Below are 26,602 nucleotides of genomic sequence, written 5' to 3' on the forward strand. Positions count from 1 at the left end.
ATTTTTCTGCACCATATGTGTTGTATTTCTTTATTACGTATCCCCCTTTTTCTTTTGTTCTCTGTTTTTATCTAATAAAATTTGTAGTTTTTCTAATTTTTGGACCTGTGTATCATTAAGTTCTTTGTTTTTTTGCATATCATTTGGATGATGGGTCTGTGTACTTCCAGATCATTATACATGGCCCTATTATTTATTTAGGGAAAAATATTGTTACCATGTATGTCTGTCATATAAGGTGTTTATCTCTGCTGATCTTTGCATAGCACAGGTTGCAAATGGCCATTTTGTTTGTTTATATCCATTTTTTTCAGCCCCCACAAAAAAAGCTGAACTTATATATTTGCCAACCAGCAGCACAGGCTTAATCCCTGTCTACAGACTGGATTCTATTACTCTCCTTGCTCCTGCGACTCCCTCTCCCTCCCTAGGCTAAGGCCAGGTTCACATTAGTGTTTGAGTCCGCAGCGTGGTGCTGTGGACTTCTTTCCTTAGCTTACTTCCGCATGCATCCTGCGTGCCTATCTTTAACATTGGGTATGCAAGCAGATGCATTGAATGTAGATGCGTCCGCGTGCGGAGTTTTGACGTGCCCGCCGAACGCAACATATTGCTTTTTCTTGCTTTCAGTAGGCACGTCAAAACGATGCACGCCGATGCATCCGCATACAAGGCATGTCCCTGCATATCCAATGTTAAAGATAGGTATTAATAATAATAATCTTTATTTTTATAGCATCAACATATTCTGCAGCGCTTTACAGTTTAACAGTTTCAAACACAAGTCATAAGTAACAACGTTAACAATACAATAATTAAAGCACAATAAGATGATACTGCTCATGAGAGCTTACAATCTACAATGAGGTAGGGGAGATACAAAGTACAGGAGCTTATTTACAACTAGATGGTGGCCCGATTCTAACGCATCAGGTATTCTAGAATATGCATGTCCACGTAGTATATAGCACTGCCCACGTAGTATATTGCCCAGTGACATAGTATATTGCCCAGTGACATAGTATATTGCCCAGTGACGGAGTATATTGCCCAGTGACGTAGTATACTGCCCAGCCACGTAGTATATTGCCCAGCCACGTAGTATATTGCCCAGCCATGTAGTATATTGCCCAGTGACGTAGTATATTGCCCAGTGACGCAGTATATTGCCCAGTGACGTAGTATTCAGCACAGAGCCACATAGTATATTGCCCAGTGACGTAGTATATTGCCCAGTGACGTAGTATATTGCACAGAGCCACGTAGTATATTGCACAGTGATGTAGTATACAGCACAGAGCCGCGTAGTATATTGCCCAGCCACATAGTATATTGCCCAGCCACGTATGTCACAGGTTAAAAAATAAAAAATAAACATACTCACCTTCCGATCCGAGGGCCCCTTGTAGTTCTAACATACTCACCATACTTGTAGTTCTGTCGCCTGTCGTCTTCCGGTCCCAGTCTGCTCGCGCAGGGCCTGTGATGACGTCGCGGTCACATGACCGTGACGTCACGGCAGGTCCTTTCCGTGCAGGCGCCTAGGACTTGCGATGATGTCGCGGTCACATGACTGTGATGTCATGGCAGGTCCTTCTGCCAGACCATCCGTGCCAACGGAACGCGCCGGTTGCATCGCGAGGAGCGGGAAAGGCAGCGTAGGTGAGTATATAAGCATTTTTTATTTTTTTATTATTTTTAACAGATGTTTTTACTATTGGTGCTGCATAGGCTGCGTCAATAGTAAAAAACTTGGTCACACAGGGTTAATAGCAGCGGTAACAGAGTGCGTTACCCGCGGCATAACGCGGTCCGTTACCGCCAGCATTAACCCTGTGTGAGCGGTGAGCGGAGGGGTGTATGCAGGAGCCAGGCAGTGAGTGCAGGGAGTAAGGAGCGGCCATTTTCTTCCGGACTGTGCGCGTCGCTGATTGGTCGCGGCAGCCATGACAGGCAGCTGGCGAGACCAATCAGCGAACGAATAACCGCGACAGACAGAAGGACAGACAGACGGAAGTGACCCTTAGACAATTATATAGTAGATGATGGTCCAGCCATCTTCAGGGGGTGAGGGATAGATGGGCATAGTGAATTAGGCTACACACTCGCCCTAACACATAAAATGACTTTGGGGAACGTGATAGGCCTCTCTGAACAAATAGGTTTTGAGGGCGTACCTAAAACTATACAAATTGTGAATGGTCCTAATTTCTTGGGGTGGAGCATTCCAGAGGATTGGTGCAGCGCGGGAGAAGTCTTGGAGACGGGAGTGGGAAGTACATATTAGTGCAGAGGTTAGTCGTAAGTCATTTGCAGAGTGCAGCGGTCGGCTAGGCCGATAGACAGAAATAAGGGAGGGGATGTAAGGGAGTGCCACACTGTGGAGAGCTTTGTGGGTGAGAACAAGTACTTTGAATTGGATCCTATAATGAATGGGCAGCCAGTGTAATGACTGGCGAAGAGCGGACATGTCTGAATACCGATTAGCCAGGTAGATGACCCTGGCTGCTGCATTAAGGATAGACTCGAGAAGGGAAAGTCGAGTGAGGGGGAGGCCAATTAATAGAGCATTACAGTAATCCAGATGGGAGTGGATCAAGGCAACAGTGAGAGTTTTTGTTGTTTCCATGGTGAGAAAAGGGCGGATTCTAGAGATGTTCTTTAGGTGTAAGTGGCAAGAGCAGGCAAGAGATTGTATATGGGGTGTGAAGGAGAGATCGGAGTCAAACGTAACACCCAGACAGCGCACCTGCTGCCAGGGTGTTATTATGGTGCCACCCACAGAGAGGGATATGTCAGGTTTAGGGAGGTTAGTAGATGGTGGGAGCAGAAGAAGTTCAGTTTCGGAGAGGTTGAGCTTCAGATAGAGAGCAGACATGATGTTGGAGACTACGGACAGGCAGTCACTGGCGTTCTGTAGTACAATGGGGGTAGGGTCAGGGGATGATGTGTATAGCTGTGTGTCATAGGCATAAAGATGGTACTGAAAGCCCAATCTGCTGATGGTCTGTCCAATTGGGGCCGTGTAGATGGAGAAGAGAAGGGGGCCAAGGACTGAGCCCTGAGGGACCCTGACAGTGAGAGGAAGAGGGGATGAAGTGGAGCCAACGAACGATACACTGAAGGAGCAGTCAGAAAGGTAGGAAGAGAACCAGGAGAGAGCAGTGTCCTTAATGCCTAATGACTGGAGCCAAGACAGTAGGAGATGGTGGTAACAGTGTTGAAAGCTGCAGAAAGGTCGAGAAGAATGAGTAGAGAGTAGTCACCGTTACACTTTGCTGTTTGCAGTTTCTGTTGAATGTAGGGGGCAGAAGCCGGACTGTGAAGGGTCTAGGAGGGAGTGAGTGGAGAGGTAACTGGTAAGGCGGGAGTAGACCAGGCGCTCCAAGAGTTTAGAGATGAAGGGGAGATTTGAGACTGGTCTGTAGTTATTTGTGCCAGATCGATCGAGAGAGGGTTTATTTAGAAATGGAGTAATGATAGAGTGTTTAAAGGAGGAGGTAGGTACGCAAGACGCATGCGGAAGTAGGCGGAGCTTAAGGAAAGAAGTGCTCAGCACCACGCTGCGGACTCAAACGCTAATGTGAACTTAGCTTAAATGTAGAATGTATGTGATACAAACAGCAAAGCAAACAATTAGCCCTTAGAAGTGCGGTTAGTATGATGGCTCATCTTCAGCACCAGTATAAACACTACAGGCCTCAGAGCTGTGCAATGGCGTCAGTGTGCCGAGCCGGGTGGTGCCTGTCCTTCTATAATCCCTGATTATGTCAGACAGCTGGTCTATCACAGTAATACCACAACCAAGATGGATACAGCATTACAGTGACTCACAGGCAATCCCCACAGGTTTATTGGCTGCGTAACAGGCACCAAAGATGTGGAGATTTGAGTTTTACATCGAGCATCACCCATTGCGCCCTGAGTAACGAGCACATTCAAGCACCATGATAATCGAGTGATAACCGAGTATCAACAAGCACGTTCGCTCATCCCTAGTAATTTTGGCAAACTATTTTCCATTCTGCTACATGGATTATGTTCCTATGGAAATTTGCCCCACTAATTAAATTTAGCATTTTCTAACTATACATTATGTAAGGTCTCATGTATTCTATGAGCTGTGCCGAGTTATCTTTCTATGGATGTCTTAAATGCCATATTGTAGTGCACTGAGTGTTTCTGTCAGATTTTGTATGAATCTACCTGAAAAGAACTATGCAATCTGCCTTGGATGGGAAAAGGACTATGCAATCTGCCTTGGATGCTGTATTACAGAGAAATCTGCATAACACCATACAGCATCATAAAAGCTCCGTGTATGCATCTCTGCTTTATTATAATGAATAGGACAGGTGGACTATACATGCAGATAGAAAAAAGCTTTGAATGTATTCAGTATGTGAAGGTGTAATGAAGAGAAACATATGTAACTTTATTTAAAAGGATTGCACCGTCATTTTTACATGGATATTCAGTTTTTACACCACTACTTTGACAAAACCTTGTAAGACACTTTATTCCCCCACGTGAAATAATAACAGCCAATACTCACTGCCTATGCCATTCCAGCAACTTTGGTGGCGGGTTCTCAGGGTTCACATGACATTGGTTGCAGTGTTCACGTTATATAATGGGTTATATAATGGCTAATTGGCCGCTTTACTCTCCCTTCCTTCAGATGTAACTGACCTCCAGAGGAGGTCAGAGAATGGACACAGCTCTTACCTCTTCTGGATATCAGTTTCGAATGAAGGAAGTGAGAGTGAAATGGCCCATTAGCGGCCTTCAAATTAATTGCAGGGCTCAAGTGACATAGCCACGTCATGCGAGCCCCGAGAGACCAAACGTTGATGTTGCTAGAATGGCGCCGGATGCTATTAATTTTTAGGGAAAAATATGGTGATTGAGAAGGGGTTGTCCGAGTAGTGGATAACATTTTTAATAATACATGCAGTATGTATTGTGAAAACTAGTGACAGATTAATCCTTTTATTGTGTCTCAGATACTTGTCATCTGCATGCTAAATACTGAACATTTTCTTTATTCAGGTTTCTGACAAATGTGACTCAGTCTTTGTAAATGGCAAAGAAATGAAGAGTAAAGTGGACACTATCGTAAATTTCACATACCAGCACATAACCACCCAGCTAGAAGTGACAGTCTGGGCTCCACGACTTCCTCTGCAAATCGAAATATCTGATACTGAATTGAGCCAGATCAAAGGCTGGAGAATTCCAGTGTCTGTTAATAAAAGGTGAGTAGGCACCTGTGACTATTAGCCTGAGTTCTTTATTGGATGTAATTTCATGAAAACTGCACCACTTATGGTCTTAAGACGCTGCTGAACTGTGCAGTTTTGGTGCTTTTTTCTCTCTTTTGTCTTCTATATGGATCCTGCAAAAATGCATGTAAAAAAAACACAGTTACTATATTAAGTGTAGAATCAATGTTTTTCTGTACTATAAAAAACAAATTAAAAATGAGGCTTCACATCTTGCCCAGAAACGTATCAAATAAGGGGGAAAAGATTGTTATTGGGTAGTTTGTTGCAGACATCAGCAGAAACCAAAAAACATAGTATTTCTGCAATGTGTGAACATGGCTTTACAGACACAAACAGGCCAGATGTCATGTGATGCTACATAAAGATGAGAAAGTTCTGGCAGCTCTGACTGAATGAAGGAACTAAAAATTAAATTCATAGGTCCCAACTCAACATGAGCAGTATGCACAGATGACGTCCCTCCTGCTCTGACAAATCAAAAGCAGCATCGGAGATGCCGGAAGGTTAGAGATTTGCAGGTCTTCCTTACAGCTGCTAGGTAGCACCTAACTGGATGCTGGACCAGAGACCCATGAATCCATCCACTTATCTCTAGGCCCAACTGTCCCAGACACAGTGGTCTACACCCTACAGTCTGCTGAATTTCCCTCACTGACACCAATCCACTGACATCTCCTCCTGCCGGGGTAGAAAGAAATAGAAAATGGGCTCAGATTGGGGTGTGGCCAGGGGTATGACCAAAATTTGCCTCAGTGTGCTACTTGTGCCGTGTGATCTGTACCTCAAAAGTTGGGAGGTATGTACGATGGATGAGGGTGGGTAGAATGTTTTTGTTTTTATGTAGTAGGAAGCATGCATACCAGGAAAGGAGGGGGTGAGCCATGCATACAACAAGGGGACCAGGAGAGCCGTGCATGCAACACGGGATCGGGGGAGCCAGGCATACAACATGGGACTGGGGGAGCCAGGCATACAACATGGGACCGGGGGAGCCATGCATACAATACGGAACCGGGGGAGCCATGCATGCAACACGGGACCGGGGAAGCCATGCATACAACTATGGGACCAGGGGAGCCATACATACAACGATGGAACGGGGGAGCCATGCATAGCAGGACAGTGACGGGGGGAGCCACGCATACCAGGACAGGGATAAGGGGACAATACATACCAGGACAGGGATAAGGGGACAATACATACCTGGCTTATACTCGAGTCAATAAGCTTACCCAGTTTTCCGTGACAAAATTAGGTGCCTCGGCTTATACTCAGGTCGGCTTATACTCGAGTATATACGGTACTTTTTGTCACTAAATTATCTACAACCAACAAGGTTATTTGTACTGAGGAAATCATCCTTTTCTTTTTTTAAAGTTGTTATAGTGTCTGCCATTACTACCTCTTGTGGTAGGGCATTCTACAGTCTGACTGCTGTAACTGTAAAAAACCCTTTCCTACTTAGTTGCTGGAATTGCCTTTCTTCCACCCATAATGAGTGCTCCCTGGTCCTTAGTATGGTCCTTTGGAAGGAATAAGTCATGTGCCAGTCCTTTGTATTGACCACACATGTATTTGTTCATGTAGATGAGATCCTCTGAGCCGTCATTTTTTATTAGGCTACACAAGCTAAACATAATATAAAGACTTGAGTTAAACAGTAAGTCATTTTCTGATCACATGCTCCCTTCACGATGTGGCTGTGCCTTTAGCCCAATAAGTAATTTGCAAAGAGGTACATGGAGTAATTTTCACTTTAGAAGTAGCTACATTTATCCTGATAGGGGTAAGTGCTCAAAAGCCAATAGTTGTTCTCTTAATACTTCTTGGTATAATGGATTGTCACCTCCCAGCACTAGGTAAGATTTGGACATTTATTTATGGGTTCTGCTGCCCTATGGGAACTGACTATGCATTTTAAACAGGGACCGTGGTAGGTTGGTTATACAATGTACATTTGATTAATGTAGTGCCTTTATATTACTTTGGGAATTTTCGACTGTTGTCCTTAGGGTACCGTCTCACAAAACGATTTACCAACGATCACGACCAGCGATACGACCTGGCCATGATCGTTGGTAAGTCATTGTGTGGTCGCTGGGGAGCTGTCACACAGACAGCTCTCCAGCGACCAATGATGCCGAGGTCCCGGGTAACCAGGGTAAACATCGGGTTACTAAGCGCAGGGCCGCGCTTAGTAACCCGATGTTTACCCTGGTGTTATGGTTTCCAATGGCAAGGAAACATCAGAAGCATAGAATAAACGGACAAGCTCTCGGGTGATGGAAACTAGAGCTGACCGCGATGCTAAACCTACACACCACACTAGAAGTAGCCAGGGGGCATTCCTGCGCTGTCTCTAGATGCCGCGCGCCAGCCGGAGAACTAACTACCCCTGGTAGAAGAAAACACAGTCCTGGCTTGCCTCCAGAGAATGTCCCCACAGGAGATAGCAGCCCCCCACATATAATAACGGTGAGAGCAGATGAAAAGACACACGTAGTATGAAAGCAGATTTAGCACAGAGAGGCCCGCTAACTAAATAGCAGAAAGATACAACAGAGGACTTCGCGGTCAGCTGCAAAACCCTTCAAAACACCATCCTGAAATTACCTTAACTCATGTGACAACTCATGCCACTGGAGTGGTAATTTCAGCCCAACAAGAGCTTCCAGCTGCAGAGATTCACATAAGTGCAAACTGGACAAAACATACAAAAATAGACTTAAGGACTAAAGTGTCCAACTTAGCTGAGCAGAAAACTGGGAGCAGGAACATGCAACAGAATCACTCTGGATACATTGATGGCCAGCATTAGAATGACTGAGGAGCAAGGTTAAATAGGATACTCCCACATCCTGATAGGAACAGGTGAACTGAGAAGGCAAAGCTTGCAGGACACCAGTACCACAAGAGACCACCGGGGGAGCCCACGAACCGAATCACAACAGTACCCCCCCCTTAAGGAGGGGGCACCGAACCCTCACAAGAACCACCCGGGCGATCTGGATGAGCCCTGTCATGATCTCAATGGCAAGAGATCATAGCATAAGCATATATAGGAACTAGCTCTTGGAAGATGGGAACTGAGCTGACCATGAACTAAACCTAACACACAACTAGCAGTGGCCGGGTAGCATGCCTACGTTGATTCTAGATGCCCAGCACCAGCCGGAGGACTAAATAATGCTAGCAGAGGAAAATATTAGTCCTAGCTCACCTCTAGAGAAATACCCCAAAAGGAGACAGAGGCCCCCCACATGTATTGGCGGTGAATTAAGATGAAACAACAAACGTAGTATGAAAATAGGTTTAGCAAATTTGAGGTCCACTTACTACATAGCTGAAGACAGAAAGGACACTTTCATGGTCAGCTAAAAACCCTAATCAAAACACCATCCAGAAATTACTTTAAAACTCTGGCATTAACTCATAACACCAGAGTGGCAATTCCTGTTCACAAGAGCTTTCCAGACACAGTAACGAAACTACAGCTGTGAACTGGAACAAAAATGCAAAAACAAACATGGACAAGAGTCCAACTTATCTAGTAGTTGTCTAGGAGCAGGAACAAGCACAGAGAGGCTTCTGATAACATTGTTGACCGGCAAGAAACTAACAGAGCAGCAAGGTTATATAGCGACTCCCACATCTTGATGGGAACAGGTGAACAGAGAAGATGAAGACACCAGTTCAATTCCACCAGTAGCCACCGGGGGAGCCCAGAATCCAAATTCACAACAGTACCCCCCCCTCAAGGAGGGGGCACCGAACCCTCACCAGAACCACCAGGGCGATCAGGATGGGCCCTATGAAAGGCACGAACCAGATCAGAGGCATGAACATCAGATGCATTCACCCAAGAATTATCCTCCTGGCCGTATCCCTTCCACTTGACCAGATACTGGAGTCTCCGTCTGGAAACACGAGAGTCTAAGATTTTCTCCACAACGTACTCCAACTCACCCTCAACCAACACCGGAGCAGGAGGCTCAACGGAAGGCACAACCGGTACCTCATACCTGCGCAATAATGACCGATGAAAAACGTTATGAATAGAGAAGGATGCAGGGAGGTCCAAACGGAAGGAAACAGGGTTAAGAATCTCCAATATCTTATACGGGCCAATGAACCGAGGCTTAAACTTAGGAGAAGAGACCCTCATAGGGACAAAACGAGAAGACAACCACACCAAATCCCCAACACAAAGCCGAGGACCAACACGACGGTGGCGGTTGGCAAAAAGCTGAGTCTTCTCCTGGGACAACCTCAAATTGTCCACCACCTGCCCCCAGATCTGATGCAATCTCTCCACCACAGCATCCACTCCAGGACAATCCGAAGATTCCACCTGACCAGAGGAAAATCGAGGATGAAACCCCGAATTACAGAAAAACGGGGACACCAAAGTGGCAGAGCTGGCCCGATTATTGAGAGCGAACTCCGCCAATGGCAAAAAAGCAACCCAATCATCCTGGTCAGCAGACACAAAACACCTCAGATATGTCTCCAGGGTCTGATTAATCCGCTCGGTCTGGCCATTCGTCTGAGGATGGAAAGCGGACGAAAAAGATAAATCTATGCCCATCCTAGCACAGAATGCCCGCCAAAATCTAGACACGAATTGGGTCCCTCTGTCAGAAACGATATTCTCAGGAATACCATGCAAACGAACAACATTTTGAAAAAACAGAGGAACCAACTCGGAAGAAGAAGGCAACTTGGGCAGAGGAACCAAATGGACCATCTTAGAGAAACGGTCACACACCACCCAGATGACAGACATCTTCTGAGAAACAGGCAGATCTGAAATAAAATCCATCGAGATGTGCGTCCAAGGCCTCTTAGGAATAGGCAAGGGCAACAACAATCCACTAGCCCGAGAACAACAAGGCTTGGCCCGAGCACAAACGTCACAAGACTGCACAAAGCCTCGCACATCTCGTGACAGGGAAGGCCACCAGAAGGACCTTGCCACCAAATCCCTGGTACCAAAAATGCCAGGATGACCTGCCAACGCAGAAGAATGAACCTCAGAGATGACTCTACTGGTCCAATCATCAGGAACAAACAGTTTATCAGGTGGGCAACGATCAGGTCTATCCGCCTGAAACTCCTGCAAGGCCCGCCGCAGGTCTGGAGAAACGGCTGACAATACCACTCCATCCTTAAGGATACCTGTGGGCTCAGAGTTACCAGGTGAGTCAGGCTCAAAACTCCTAGAAAGGGCATCCGCCTTAACATTCTTAGAACCCGGTAGGTATGACACCACAAAATTAAACCGAGAGAAAAATAATGACCAGCGCGCCTGTCTAGGATTCAGGCGCCTGGCGGTCTCAAGATAAATCAAATTTTTGTGGTCAGTCAATACCACCACCTGATGTCTGGCCCCCTCAAGCCAATGGCGCCACTCCTCAAAAGCCCACTTCATGGCCAAAAGCTCCCGATTCCCAACATCATAATTCCGCTCAGCGGGCGAAAATTTACGGGAAAAGAAGGCACAAGGCCTCATCACGGAGCAGTCAGAACTTTTCTGCGACAACACTGCCCCAGCTCCGATCTCAGAAGCGTCGACCTCAACCTGAAAAGGTAGAGCAACATCAGGCTGACGCAACACAGGGGCAGAGGAAAAACGGCGCTTAAGCTCCCGAAAGGCCTCCACAGCATCAGGGGACCAATCAGCAACATCAGCACCCTTCTTAGTCAAATCGGTCAATGGCTTAGCAATATCCGAAAAACCAGCAATAAATCGACGATAAAAGTTAGCAAAGCCCAAAAATTTCTGAAGACTCTTAAGAGAAGAGGGCTGCGTCCAATCACAAATAGCTTGAACCTTGACAGGATCCATTTCAATGGAAGAGGGGGAAAAAATATATCCCAAAAAGGAAATCCTCTGTACCCCAAAAACACACTTAGAACCCTTCACACACAAAGAATTAGACCGCAAAACCTGAAAAACCCTCCTGACTTGCTGGACAAGAGAGTCCCAGTCATCCGAAAAAATCAGAATATCATCCAGATACACAATCATAAATTTATCCAAATAATTGCGAAAAATATCATGCATAAAGGACTGGAAAACTGACGGAGCATTAGAAAGACCAAAAGGCATCACTAAATACTCAAAGTGGCCCTCGGGCGTATTAAATGCGGTTTTCCACTCATCCCCCTGCCTGATTCGCACCAAATTATACGCCCCACGAAGGTCAATCTTAGAGAACCACTTGGCCCCCTTTATGCGAGCAAACAAATCAGTCAGCAACGGCAATGGGTATTGATATTTAACAGTGATTTTATTCAAAAGCCGATAATCAATACATGGTCTCAAAGAGCCGTCTTTTTTTGACACAAAGAAAAAACCGGCTCCTAAGGGAGATGACGATGGACGAATATGTCCCTTTTCCAAGGACTCCTTTATATATTCACGCATAGCAGCATGTTCAGGCACAGACAGATTAAATAAACGACCCTTTGGGTATTTACTACCCGGGATTAAATCTATGGCACAATCGCACTCTCGGTGCGGAGGTAACGAACCAAGCTTGGATTCTTCAAAGACGTCACGATAGTCAGACAGGAACTCAGGAACTTCAGAGGGAATAGATGATGAAATGGAAACCACAGGTACATCCCCATGAGCCCCCTTACATCCCCAGCTCAACACAGACATAGCTCTCCAGTCGAGGACTGGGTTGTGAGATTGCAGCCAAGGCAATCCTAGCACCAAATCATCATGTAGATTATACAGCACCAGAAAGCGAATAATCTCCTGGTGACCCGGATTAATACGCATAGTTACTTGTGTCCAGTATTGTGGTTTATTATTAGCCAATGGGGTGGAGTCAATCCCCTTCAGAGGAATAGGGGTCTCCAAAGGCTCGAAATCATACCCACAGCGTTTGGCAAAGGACCAATCCATAAGACTCAAAGCGGCGCCAGAGTCGACATAGGCGTCCGTGGTAATAGATGACAAAGAGCAAATCAGGGTCACAGATAGAATAAACTTAGATGGTAAGGTGCAAATGGAAACAGATTTACCAAGTTTTTTAGTGCGCTTAGAGCATGCTGATATAACATGAGTAGAATCACCACAATAGAAACACAACCCATTTTTCCGTCTAAAATTCTGCCGCTCGCTTCGGGACAGAATTCTATCACACTGCATACTCTCTGGCGATTTCTCAGTGGACACCGCCAGATGGTGCACTGGTTTGCGCTCCCGCAAACGCCTATCGATCTGAATAGCCATTGTCATGGACTCATTCAGACCCGCAGGCACAGGGAACCCCACCATAACATCCTTAATGGCATCAGAGAGACCCTCTCTGAAAGTCGCCGCCAGGGCGCACTCATTCCACTGAGTAAGCACAGACCATTTACGGAATCTTTGGCAGTAGATTTCCGCTTCATCTTGCCCCTGAGATAGGGACATCAAAGTTTTTTCTGCCTGAAGCTCCAAATGAGGTTCGTCATAAAGCAACCCCAAGGCCAGAAAAAACGCATCCACATTGAGCAACGCAGGATCCCCTGGTGTCAATGAAAAAGCCCAGTCTTGAGGGTCGCCCCGGAGCAAGGAAATCACAATCCTGACCTGCTGTGCAGGGTCTCCGGCAGAGCGAGATTTCAGGGACAAAAATAATTTGCAATTATTTCGAAAATTCTGAAACCCAGATCTATTCCCCGAGAAAAATTCCGGCAAAGGAATTCTCGGCTCAGATACAGGTGCATGACAAACAAAATCTTGCAAATTTTGTACCTTCGTGGCGAGATTATTCAAACCTGCAGTTACCCTCTGAAGATCCATTACAAACAGGTGGACACAGAGCCATTCAAAGGGGAGAAAAAAAAAAAAAAAAAAAAAAATTTCAGCAGACTACTTATTTCTCTCCTTTCTCAGCCAAGGATTTTAACCCTTTAGTGGGCCGGTCAAACTGTCATGATCTCAATGGCAAGAGATCATAGCATAAGCATATATAGGAACTAGCTCTTGGAAGATGGGAACTGAGCTGACCATGAACTAAACCTAACACACAACTAGCAGTGGCCGGGTAGCATGCCTACGTTGATTCTAGATGCCCAGCACCAGCCGGAGGACTAAATAATGCTAGCAGAGGAAAATATTAGTCCTAGCTCACCTCTAGAGAAATACCCCAAAAGGAGACAGAGGCCCCCCACATGTATTGGCGGTGAATTAAGATGAAACAACAAACGTAGTATGAAAATAGGTTTAGCAAATTTGAGGTCCACTTACTACATAGCTGAAGACAGAAAGGACACTTTCATGGTCAGCTAAAAACCCTAATCAAAACACCATCCAGAAATTACTTTAAAACTCTGGCATTAACTCATAACACCAGAGTGGCAATTCCTGTTCACAAGAGCTTTCCAGACACAGTAACGAAACTACAGCTGTGAACTGGAACAAAAATGCAAAAACAAACATGGACAAGAGTCCAACTTATCTAGTAGTTGTCTAGGAGCAGGAACAAGCACAGAGAGGCTTCTGATAACATTGTTGACCGGCAAGAAACTAACAGAGCAGCAAGGTTATATAGCGACTCCCACATCTTGATGGGAACAGGTGAACAGAGAAGATGAAGACACCAGTTCAATTCCACCAGTAGCCACCGGGGGAGCCCAGAATCCAAATTCACAACAGTACCCCCCCCTCAAGGAGGGGGCACCGAACCCTCACCAGAACCACCAGGGCGATCAGGATGGGCCCTATGAAAGGCACGAACCAGATCAGAGGCATGAACATCAGATGCATTCACCCAAGAATTATCCTCCTGGCCGTATCCCTTCCACTTGACCAGATACTGGAGTCTCCGTCTGGAAACACGAGAGTCTAAGATTTTCTCCACAACGTACTCCAACTCACCCTCAACCAACACCGGAGCAGGAGGCTCAACGGAAGGCACAACCGGTACCTCATACCTGCGCAATAATGACCGATGAAAAACGTTATGAATAGAGAAGGATGCAGGGAGGTCCAAACGGAAGGAAACAGGGTTAAGAATCTCCAATATCTTATACGGGCCAATGAACCGAGGCTTAAACTTAGGAGAAGAGACCCTCATAGGGACAAAACGAGAAGACAACCACACCAAATCCCCAACACAAAGCCGAGGACCAACACGACGGTGGCGGTTGGCAAAAAGCTGAGTCTTCTCCTGGGACAACCTCAAATTGTCCACCACCTGCCCCCAGATCTGATGCAATCTCTCCACCACAGCATCCACTCCAGGACAATCCGAAGATTCCACCTGACCAGAGGAAAATCGAGGATGAAACCCCGAATTACAGAAAAACGGGGACACCAAAGTGGCAGAGCTGGCCCGATTATTGAGAGCGAACTCCGCCAATGGCAAAAAAGCAACCCAATCATCCTGGTCAGCAGACACAAAACACCTCAGATATGTCTCCAGGGTCTGATTAATCCGCTCGGTCTGGCCATTCGTCTGAGGATGGAAAGCGGACGAAAAAGATAAATCTATGCCCATCCTAGCACAGAATGCCCGCCAAAATCTAGACACGAATTGGGTCCCTCTGTCAGAAACGATATTCTCAGGAATACCATGCAAACGAACAACATTTTGAAAAAACAGAGGAACCAACTCGGAAGAAGAAGGCAACTTGGGCAGAGGAACCAAATGGACCATCTTAGAGAAACGGTCACACACCACCCAGATGACAGACATCTTCTGAGAAACAGGCAGATCTGAAATAAAATCCATCGAGATGTGCGTCCAAGGCCTCTTAGGAATAGGCAAGGGCAACAACAATCCACTAGCCCGAGAACAACAAGGCTTGGCCCGAGCACAAACGTCACAAGACTGCACAAAGCCTCGCACATCTCGTGACAGGGAAGGCCACCAGAAGGACCTTGCCACCAAATCCCTGGTACCAAAAATGCCAGGATGACCTGCCAACGCAGAAGAATGAACCTCAGAGATGACTCTACTGGTCCAATCATCAGGAACAAACAGTTTATCAGGTGGGCAACGATCAGGTCTATCCGCCTGAAACTCCTGCAAGGCCCGCCGCAGGTCTGGAGAAACGGCTGACAATACCACTCCATCCTTAAGGATACCTGTGGGCTCAGAGTTACCAGGTGAGTCAGGCTCAAAACTCCTAGAAAGGGCATCCGCCTTAACATTCTTAGAACCCGGTAGGTATGACACCACAAAATTAAACCGAGAGAAAAATAATGACCAGCGCGCCTGTCTAGGATTCAGGCGCCTGGCGGTCTCAAGATAAATCAAATTTTTGTGGTCAGTCAATACCACCACCTGATGTCTGGCCCCCTCAAGCCAATGGCGCCACTCCTCAAAAGCCCACTTCATGGCCAAAAGCTCCCGATTCCCAACATCATAATTCCGCTCAGCGGGCGAAAATTTACGGGAAAAGAAGGCACAAGGCCTCATCACGGAGCAGTCAGAACTTTTCTGCGACAACACTGCCCCAGCTCCGATCTCAGAAGCGTCGACCTCAACCTGAAAAGGTAGAGCAACATCAGGCTGACGCAACACAGGGGCAGAGGAAAAACGGCGCTTAAGCTCCCGAAAGGCCTCCACAGCATCAGGGGACCAATCAGCAACATCAGCACCCTTCTTAGTCAAATCGGTCAATGGCTTAGCAATATCCGAAAAACCAGCAATAAATCGACGATAAAAGTTAGCAAAGCCCAAAAATTTCTGAAGACTCTTAAGAGAAGAGGGCTGCGTCCAATCACAAATAGCTTGAACCTTGACAGGATCCATTTCAATGGAAGAGGGGGAAAAAATATATCCCAAAAAGGAAATCCTCTGTACCCCAAAAACACACTTAGAACCCTTCACACACAAAGAATTAGACCGCAAAACCTGAAAAACCCTCCTGACTTGCTGGACAAGAGAGTCCCAGTCATCCGAAAAAATCAGAATATCATCCAGATACACAATCATAAATTTATCCAAATAATTGCGAAAAATATCATGCATAAAGGACTGGAAAACTGACGGAGCATTAGAAAGACCAAAAGGCATCACTAAATACTCAAAGTGGCCCTCGGGCGTATTAAATGCGGTTTTCCACTCATCCCCCTGCCTGATTCGCACCAAATTATACGCCCCACGAAGGTCAATCTTAGAGAACCACTTGGCCCCCTTTATGCGAGCAAACAAATCAGTCAGCAACGGCAATGGGTATTGATATTTAACAGTGATTTTATTCAAAAGCCGATAATCAATACATGGTCTCAAAGAGCCGTCTTTTTTTGACACAAAGAAAAAACCGGCTCCTAAGGGAGATGACGATGGACGAATATGTCCCTTTTCCAAGGACTCCTTTATATATTCACGCATAGCAGCATGTTCAGGCACAGACAGATTAAATAAACGACCCTTTGGGTATTTACTACCCGGGATTAAATCTATGGCACAATCGCACTCTCGGTGCGGAGGTAACGAACCAAGCTTGGATTCTTCAAAGACGTCACGATAGTCAGACAGGAACTCAGGAACTTCAGAGGGAATAGATGATGAAATGGAAACCACAGGTACATCCCCATGAGCCCCCTTACATCCCCAGCTCAACACAGACATAGCTCTCCAGTCGAGGACTGGGTTGTGAGATTGCAGCCAAGGCAATCCTAGCACCAAATCATCATGTAGATTATACAGCACCAGAAAGCGAATAATCTCCTGGTGACCCGGATTAATACGCATAGTTACTTGTGTCCAGTATTGTGGTTTATTATTAGCCAATGGGGTGGAGTCAATCCCCTTCAGAGGAATAGGGGTCTCCAAAGGCTCGAAATCATACCCACAGCGTTTGGCAAAGGACCAATCCATAAGACTCAAAGCGGCGCCAGAGTCGACATAGGCGTCCGTGGTAATAGATGACAAAGAGCAAATCAGGGTCACAGATAGAATAAACTTAGATGGTAAGGTGCAAATGGAAACAGATTTACCAAGTTTTTTAGTGCGCTTAGAGCATGCTGATATAACATGAGTAGAATCACCACAATAGAAACACAACCCATTTTTCCGTCTAAAATTCTGCCGCTCGCTTCGGGACAGAATTCTATCACACTGCATACTCTCTGGCGATTTCTCAGTGGACACCGCCAGATGGTGCACTGGTTTGCGCTCCCGCAAACGCCTATCGATCTGAATAGCCATTGTCATGGACTCATTCAGACCCGCAGGCACAGGGAACCCCACCATAACATCCTTAATGGCATCAGAGAGACCCTCTCTGAAAGTCGCCGCCAGGGCGCACTCATTCCACTGAGTAAGCACAGACCATTTACGGAATCTTTGGCAGTAGATTTCCGCTTCATCTTGCCCCTGAGATAGGGACATCAAAGTTTTTTCTGCCTGAAGCTCCAAATGAGGTTCGTCATAAAGCAACCCCAAGGCCAGAAAAAACGCATCCACATTGAGCAACGCAGGATCCCCTGGTGTCAATGAAAAAGCCCAGTCTTGAGGGTCGCCCCGGAGCAAGGAAATCACAATCCTGACCTGCTGTGCAGGGTCTCCGGCAGAGCGAGATTTCAGGGACAAAAATAATTTGCAATTATTTCGAAAATTCTGAAACCCAGATCTATTCCCCGAGAAAAATTCCGGCAAAGGAATTCTCGGCTCAGATACAGGTGCATGACAAACAAAATCTTGCAAATTTTGTACCTTCGTGGCGAGATTATTCAAACCTGCAGTTACCCTCTGAAGATCCATTACAAACAGGTGGACACAGAGCCATTCAAAGGGGAGAAAAAAAAAAAAAAAAAAAAAAATTTCAGCAGACTACTTATTTCTCTCCTTTCTCAGCCAAGGATTTTAACCCTTTAGTGGGCCGGTCAAACTGTCATGATCTCAATGGCAAGAGATCATAGCATAAGCATATATAGGAACTAGCTCTTGGAAGATGGGAACTGAGCTGACCATGAACTAAACCTAACACACAACTAGCAGTGGCCGGGTAGCATGCCTACGTTGATTCTAGATGCCCAGCACCAGCCGGAGGACTAAATAATGCTAGCAGAGGAAAATATTAGTCCTAGCTCACCTCTAGAGAAATACCCCAAAAGGAGACAGAGGCCCCCCACATGTATTGGCGGTGAATTAAGATGAAACAACAAACGTAGTATGAAAATAGGTTTAGCAAATTTGAGGTCCACTTACTACATAGCTGAAGACAGAAAGGACACTTTCATGGTCAGCTAAAAACCCTAATCAAAACACCATCCAGAAATTACTTTAAAACTCTGGCATTAACTCATAACACCAGAGTGGCAATTCCTGTTCACAAGAGCTTTCCAGACACAGTAACGAAACTACAGCTGTGAACTGGAACAAAAATGCAAAAACAAACATGGACAAGAGTCCAACTTATCTAGTAGTTGTCTAGGAGCAGGAACAAGCACAGAGAGGCTTCTGATAACATTGTTGACCGGCAAGAAACTAACAGAGCAGCAAGGTTATATAGCGACTCCCACATCTTGATGGGAACAGGTGAACAGAGAAGATGAAGACACCAGTTCAATTCCACCAGTAGCCACCGGGGGAGCCCAGAATCCAAATTCACAACAGTACCCCCCCCTCAAGGAGGGGGCACCGAACCCTCACCAGAACCACCAGGGCGATCAGGATGGGCCCTATGAAAGGCACGAACCAGATCAGAGGCATGAACATCAGATGCATTCACCCAAGAATTATCCTCCTGGCCGTATCCCTTCCACTTGACCAGATACTGGAGTCTCCGTCTGGAAACACGAGAGTCTAAGATTTTCTCCACAACGTACTCCAACTCACCCTCAACCAACACCGGAGCAGGAGGCTCAACGGAAGGCACAACCGGTACCTCATACCTGCGCAATAATGACCGATGAAAAACGTTATGAATAGAGAAGGATGCAGGGAGGTCCAAACGGAAGGAAACAGGGTTAAGAATCTCCAATATCTTATACGGGCCAATGAACCGAGGCTTAAACTTAGGAGAAGAGACCCTCATAGGGACAAAACGAGAAGACAACCACACCAAATCCCCAACACAAAGCCGAGGACCAACACGACGGTGGCGGTTGGCAAAAAGCTGAGTCTTCTCCTGGGACAACCTCAAATTGTCCACCACCTGCCCCCAGATCTGATGCAATCTCTCCACCACAGCATCCACTCCAGGACAATCCGAAGATTCCACCTGACCAGAGGAAAATCGAGGATGAAACCCCGAATTACAGAAAAACGGGGACACCAAAGTGGCAGAGCTGGCCCGATTATTGAGAGCGAACTCCGCCAATGGCAAAAAAGCAACCCAATCATCCTGGTCAGCAGACACAAAACACCTCAGATATGTCTCCAGGGTCTGATTAATCCGCTCGGTCTGGCCATTCGTCTGAGGATGGAAAGCGGACGAAAAAGATAAATCTATGCCCATCCTAGCACAGAATGCCCGCCAAAATCTAGACACGAATTGGGTCCCTCTGTCAGAAACGATATTCTCAGGAATACCATGCAAACGAACAACATTTTGAAAAAACAGAGGAACCAACTCGGAAGAAGAAGGCAACTTGGGCAGAGGAACCAAATGGACCATCTTAGAGAAACGGTCACACACCACCCAGATGACAGACATCTTCTGAGAAACAGGCAGATCTGAAATAAAATCCATCGAGATGTGCGTCCAAGGCCTCTTAGGAATAGGCAAGGGCAACAACAATCCACTAGCCCGAGAACAACAAGGCTTGGCCCGAGCACAAACGTCACAAGACTGCACAAAGCCTCGCACATCTCGTGACAGGGAAGGCCACCAGAAGGACCTTGCCACCAAATCCCTGGTACCAAAAATGCCAGGATGACCTGCCAACGCAGAAGAATGAACCTCAGAGATGACTCTACTGGTCCAATCATCAGGAACAAACAGTTTATCAGGTGGGCAACGATCAGGTCTATCCGCCTGAAACTCCTGCAAGGCCCGCCGCAGGTCTGGAGAAACGGCTGACAATACCACTCCATCCTTAAGGATACCTGTGGGCTCAGAGTTACCAGGTGAGTCAGGCTCAAAACTCCTAGAAAGGGCATCCGCCTTAACATTCTTAGAACCCGGTAGGTATGACACCACAAAATTAAACCGAGAGAAAAATAATGACCAGCGCGCCTGTCTAGGATTCAGGCGCCTGGCGGTCTCAAGATAAATCAAATTTTTGTGGTCAGTCAATACCACCACCTGATGTCTGGCCCCCTCAAGCCAATGGCGCCACTCCTCAAAAGCCCACTTCATGGCCAAAAGCTCCCGATTCCCAACATCATAATTCCGCTCAGCGGGCGAAAATTTACGGGAAAAGAAGGCACAAGGCCTCATCACGGAGCAGTCAGAACTTTTCTGCGACAACACTGCCCCAGCTCCGATCTCAGAAGCGTCGACCTCAACCTGAAAAGGTAGAGCAACATCAGGCTGACGCAACACAGGGGCAGAGGAAAAACGGCGCTTAAGCTCCCGAAAGGCCTCCACAGCATCAGGGGACCAATCAGCAACATCAGCACCCTTCTTAGTCAAATCGGTCAATGGCTTAGCAATATCCGAAAAACCAGCAATAAATCGACGATAAAAGTTAGCAAAGCCCAAAAATTTCTGAAGACTCTTAAGAGAAGAGGGCTGCGTCCAATCACAAATAGCTTGAACCTTGACAGGATCCATTTCAATGGAAGAGGGGGAAAAAATATATCCCAAAAAGGAAATCCTCTGTACCCCAAAAACACACTTAGAACCCTTCACACACAAAGAATTAGACCGCAAAACCTGAAAAACCCTCCTGACTTGCTGGACAAGAGAGTCCCAGTCATCCGAAAAAATCAGAATATCATCCAGATACACAATCATAAATTTATCCAAATAATTGCGAAAAATATCATGCATAAAGGACTGGAAAACTGACGGAGCATTAGAAAGACCAAAAGGCATCACTAAATACTCAAAGTGGCCCTCGGGCGTATTAAATGCGGTTTTCCACTCATCCCCCTGCCTGATTCGCACCAAATTATACGCCCCACGAAGGTCAATCTTAGAGAACCACTTGGCCCCCTTTATGCGAGCAAACAAATCAGTCAGCAACGGCAATGGGTATTGATATTTAACAGTGATTTTATTCAAAAGCCGATAATCAATACATGGTCTCAAAGAGCCGTCTTTTTTTGACACAAAGAAAAAACCGGCTCCTAAGGGAGATGACGATGGACGAATATGTCCCTTTTCCAAGGACTCCTTTATATATTCACGCATAGCAGCATGTTCAGGCACAGACAGATTAAATAAACGACCCTTTGGGTATTTACTACCCGGGATTAAATCTATGGCACAATCGCACTCTCGGTGCGGAGGTAACGAACCAAGCTTGGATTCTTCAAAGACGTCACGATAGTCAGACAGGAACTCAGGAACTTCAGAGGGAATAGATGATGAAATGGAAACCACAGGTACATCCCCATGAGCCCCCTTACATCCCCAGCTCAACACAGACATAGCTCTCCAGTCGAGGACTGGGTTGTGAGATTGCAGCCAAGGCAATCCTAGCACCAAATCATCATGTAGATTATACAGCACCAGAAAGCGAATAATCTCCTGGTGACCCGGATTAATACGCATAGTTACTTGTGTCCAGTATTGTGGTTTATTATTAGCCAATGGGGTGGAGTCAATCCCCTTCAGAGGAATAGGGGTCTCCAAAGGCTCGAAATCATACCCACAGCGTTTGGCAAAGGACCAATCCATAAGACTCAAAGCGGCGCCAGAGTCGACATAGGCGTCCGTGGTAATAGATGACAAAGAGCAAATCAGGGTCACAGATAGAATAAACTTAGATGGTAAGGTGCAAATGGAAACAGATTTACCAAGTTTTTTAGTGCGCTTAGAGCATGCTGATATAACATGAGTAGAATCACCACAATAGAAACACAACCCATTTTTCCGTCTAAAATTCTGCCGCTCGCTTCGGGACAGAATTCTATCACACTGCATACTCTCTGGCGATTTCTCAGTGGACACCGCCAGATGGTGCACTGGTTTGCGCTCCCGCAAACGCCTATCGATCTGAATAGCCATTGTCATGGACTCATTCAGACCCGCAGGCACAGGGAACCCCACCATAACATCCTTAATGGCATCAGAGAGACCCTCTCTGAAAGTCGCCGCCAGGGCGCACTCATTCCACTGAGTAAGCACAGACCATTTACGGAATCTTTGGCAGTAGATTTCCGCTTCATCTTGCCCCTGAGATAGGGACATCAAAGTTTTTTCTGCCTGAAGCTCCAAATGAGGTTCGTCATAAAGCAACCCCAAGGCCAGAAAAAACGCATCCACATTGAGCAACGCAGGATCCCCTGGTGTCAATGAAAAAGCCCAGTCTTGAGGGTCGCCCCGGAGCAAGGAAATCACAATCCTGACCTGCTGTGCAGGGTCTCCGGCAGAGCGAGATTTCAGGGACAAAAATAATTTGCAATTATTTCGAAAATTCTGAAACCCAGATCTATTCCCCGAGAAAAATTCCGGCAAAGGAATTCTCGGCTCAGATACAGGTGCATGACAAACAAAATCTTGCAAATTTTGTACCTTCGTGGCGAGATTATTCAAACCTGCAGTTACCCTCTGAAGATCCATTACAAACAGGTGGACACAGAGCCATTCAAAGGGGAGAAAAAAAAAAAAAAAAAAAAAATTTCAGCAGACTACTTATTTCTCTCCTTTCTCAGCCAAGGATTTTAACCCTTTAGTGGGCCGGTCAAACTGTCATGATCTCAATGGCAAGAGATCATAGCATAAGCATATATAGGAACTAGCTCTTGGAAGATGGGAACTGAGCTGACCATGAACTAAACCTAACACACAACTAGCAGTGGCCGGGTAGCATGCCTACGTTGATTCTAGATGCCCAGCACCAGCCGGAGGACTAAATAATGCTAGCAGAGGAAAATATTAGTCCTAGCTCACCTCTAGAGAAATACCCCAAAAGGAGACAGAGGCCCCCCACATGTATTGGCGGTGAATTAAGATGAAACAACAAACGTAGTATGAAAATAGGTTTAGCAAATTTGAGGTCCACTTACTACATAGCAGAAGACAGAAAGGACACTTTCATGGTCAGCTAAAAACCCTAATCAAAACACCATCCAGAAATTACTTTAAAACTCTGGCATTAACTCATAACACCAGAGTGGCAATTCCTGTTCACAAGAGCTTTCCAGACACAGTAACGAAACTACAGCTGTGAACTGGAACAAAAATGCAAAAACAAACATGGACAAGAGTCCAACTTATCTAGTAGTTGTCTAGGAGCAGGAACAAGCACAGAGAGGCTTCTGATAACATTGTTGACCGGCAAGAAACTAACAGAGCAGCAAGGTTATATAGCGACTCCCACATCTTGATGGGAACAGGTGAACAGAGAAGATGAAGACACCAGTTCAATTCCACCAGTAGCCACCGGGGGAGCCCAGAATCCAAATTCACAACAGAGCCCTATGAAAGGCACGGACCAAATCAGAAGCATGAACATCAGAAGCTGTAACCCAAGAATTATCCTCTTGACCGTAGCCCTTCCATTTCACCAGATACTGAAGTCTCCGTCTGGAAACACGGGAGTCCAAGATTTTCTCCACCACGTACTCCAATTCACCCTCAACCAGCACAGGAGCAGGAGGCTCAACAGAAGGCACAAGTGGCACCTCATACCTCCGCAATAATGACCGATGGAAGACATTATGGATAGCAAAGGATGCTGGGAGGTCCAAACGAAAAGACACAGGGTTAAGAATTTCCAAAATCTTATAAGGACCGATGAACCGAGGCTTAAACTTAGGAGAAGAGACCCTCATAGGGACAAAACGGGAGGACAACCACACCAAGTCCCCAACACGAAGACGAGGACCAACACGACGATGGCGATTAGCAAAACGTTGAGTCTTCTCCTGGGACAACTCCAAATTGTCCACCACCTGCCCCCAAATACGATGCAACCTATCCACCATGGTATCCACTCCAGGACAATCCGAAGATTCCACCTGACCAGATGAAAAACGAGGATGGAACCCTGAATTGCAAAAGAAAGGGGAGACCAAAGTGGCAGAACTGGCCCGATTATTAAGGGCAAACTCAGCCAACGGCAAAAAGGAGACCCAGTCATCCTGATCAGCAGACACGAAACACCTCAAATAAGTCTCCAAGGTCTGATTAGTACGTTCCGTCTGGCCATTTGTCTGGGGATGAAATGCAGACGAAAAAGACAAATCAATGCCCATCCTGGCACAAAACGCCCGCCAAAATCTGGACACAAACTGGGATCCCCTGTCGGAAACGATATTCTCCGGAATACCATGCAGCCGAACCACATTCTGAAAAAACAGGGGCACCAACTCAGATGAGGAAGGCAGCTTGGGCAAGGGCACCAAATGAACCATCTTAGAAAAGCGGTCACACACCACCCAAATGACGGACATCTTCTGAGAAACAGGGAGATCAGAAATAAAATCCATAGAGATGTGTGTCCAAGGCCTCTTAGGAACAGGCAAGGGCAACAACAACCCACTAGCCCGAGAACAACAAGGCTTGGCCCGAGCACAAACATCGCAAGACTGCACAAAAGTACGCACGTCCCGAGACAGGGAAGGCCACCAGAAGGACCTAGCCACCAAATCTCTGGTACCAAAAATTCCCGGATGACCTGCCAACGCAGAAGAATGAACCTCCGAGATGACTCTATTGGTCCACTCATCCGGCACAAACAATCTACCAGGCGGACAACGATCAGGCCGATCCGCCTGAAACTCTTGTAAAGCACGTCGCAGGTCTGGGAAGACAGCAGACAATATCACCCCATCCTTAAGTATACCCGTAGGTTTAGAATCACCAGGGGAATCAGGTTCAAAACTCCTAGAAAGGGCATCCGCCTTCACATTCTTAGTACCTGGCAGATACGAAACCACAAAATTAAACCGGGAGAAAAACAACGACCAGCGCGCCTGTCTAGGATTCAGACGTCTGGCCGACTCAAGATAAATCAAATTTTTGTGATCAGTCAAGACCACCACCTGATGTTTAGCACCCTCAAGCCAATGACGCCACTCCTCGAATGCCCACTTCATCGCCAAAAGCTCCCGATTACCGACGTCATAATTTCGCTCAGCGGGCGAAAATTTTCGAGAAAAGAACGCACAAGGTCTCATCACTGAACAATCTGAACTTTTCTGCGACAAAACCGCCCCAGCTCCGATCTCGGAAGCATCAACTTCCACCTGAAAAGGAAGAGAAACATCAGGCTGGCACAACACCGGAGCAGAAGAAAAACGGCGCTTAAGCTCCCGAAAGGCCTCCACAGCAGCAGGAGACCAATCTGCAACATCAGCACCCTTTTTAGTCAAATCAGTCAAAGGCCTGACAACGCTAGAAAAACCAGTTATGAATCGACGATAAAAGTTAGCAAAGCCCAAAAATTTCTGAAGGCCCTTAAGAGAAGTCGGTTGCGTCCAGTCACAAATAGCCCGAACCTTCACAGGATCCATCTCAATAGAAGAGGGGGAAAAAATGTACCCCAAAAAAGAAATCTTCTGAACCCCAAAAACACACTTTGAACCTTTAACAAACAGAGAATTGGTCCGCAAAACCTGAAAAACCCTCCTAACTTGTTGAACATGAGATTCCCAGTCATCCGAAAAAATCAAGATATCGTCCAAATACACAATCATAAATTTATCCAGATATTCACGGAAAATATTGTGCATAAAAGACTGAAAGACCGAAGGGGCATTTGACAGACCAAAAGGCATCACCAAATACTCAAAATGGCCCTCGGGCGTATTAAATGCGGTTTTCCACTCATCCCCCTGCTTAATTCGCACCAAATTATACGCACCGCGAAGATCAATCTTAGAGAACCACTTCGCCCCCTCAATGCGAGCAAATAAATCTGTCAGCAATGGCAAAGGATACTGATACTTGACTGTGATCTTATTCAAGAGTCTATAATCAATACAAGGTCTCAAAGAACCATCGCTTTTAGCTACGAAAAAGAACCCCGCTCCAAGAGGAGACGAAGAAGGACGAATATGTCCCTTTTCCAAGGACTCCCTAATATACTCTCGCATGGCAGCATGTTCAGGTACAGACAGATTGAATAGACGACCCTTAGGAAATTTACTGCCAGGGATCAAATCTATGGCGCAATCGCAATCTCTGTGAGGAGGAAGAGAATTAAGAGTAGATTCCTCAAAAACCTCACGATAATCAGACAAAAACTCAGGAATTTCAGAGGGAATAGATGAAGCAATGGAGACCAAAGATGTGTC

At 46.2% G+C, this 26,602-nt stretch overlaps 1 protein-coding gene across 1 annotated transcript in view; it reads left to right on the forward strand.

The window, feature by feature from the left end:
• Positions 1-26,602, forward strand: part of TMEM132B (transmembrane protein 132B) — a 1,073,183-nt gene that overhangs the window by 999,528 nt on the left and 47,053 nt on the right. The window contains exon 6 of the mRNA XM_077293266.1: positions 5,053-5,258. Coding sequence (XP_077149381.1) covers positions 5,053-5,258 — 206 coding nt within the window. The remainder of the gene's footprint in view (positions 1-5,052; positions 5,259-26,602) is intronic.

The sequence above is a fragment of the Ranitomeya variabilis genome, chromosome 1 (assembly GCF_051348905.1).
Source record: "Ranitomeya variabilis isolate aRanVar5 chromosome 1, aRanVar5.hap1, whole genome shotgun sequence".
Classification (NCBI taxonomy): Eukaryota; Metazoa; Chordata; class Amphibia; order Anura; family Dendrobatidae; genus Ranitomeya; species Ranitomeya variabilis.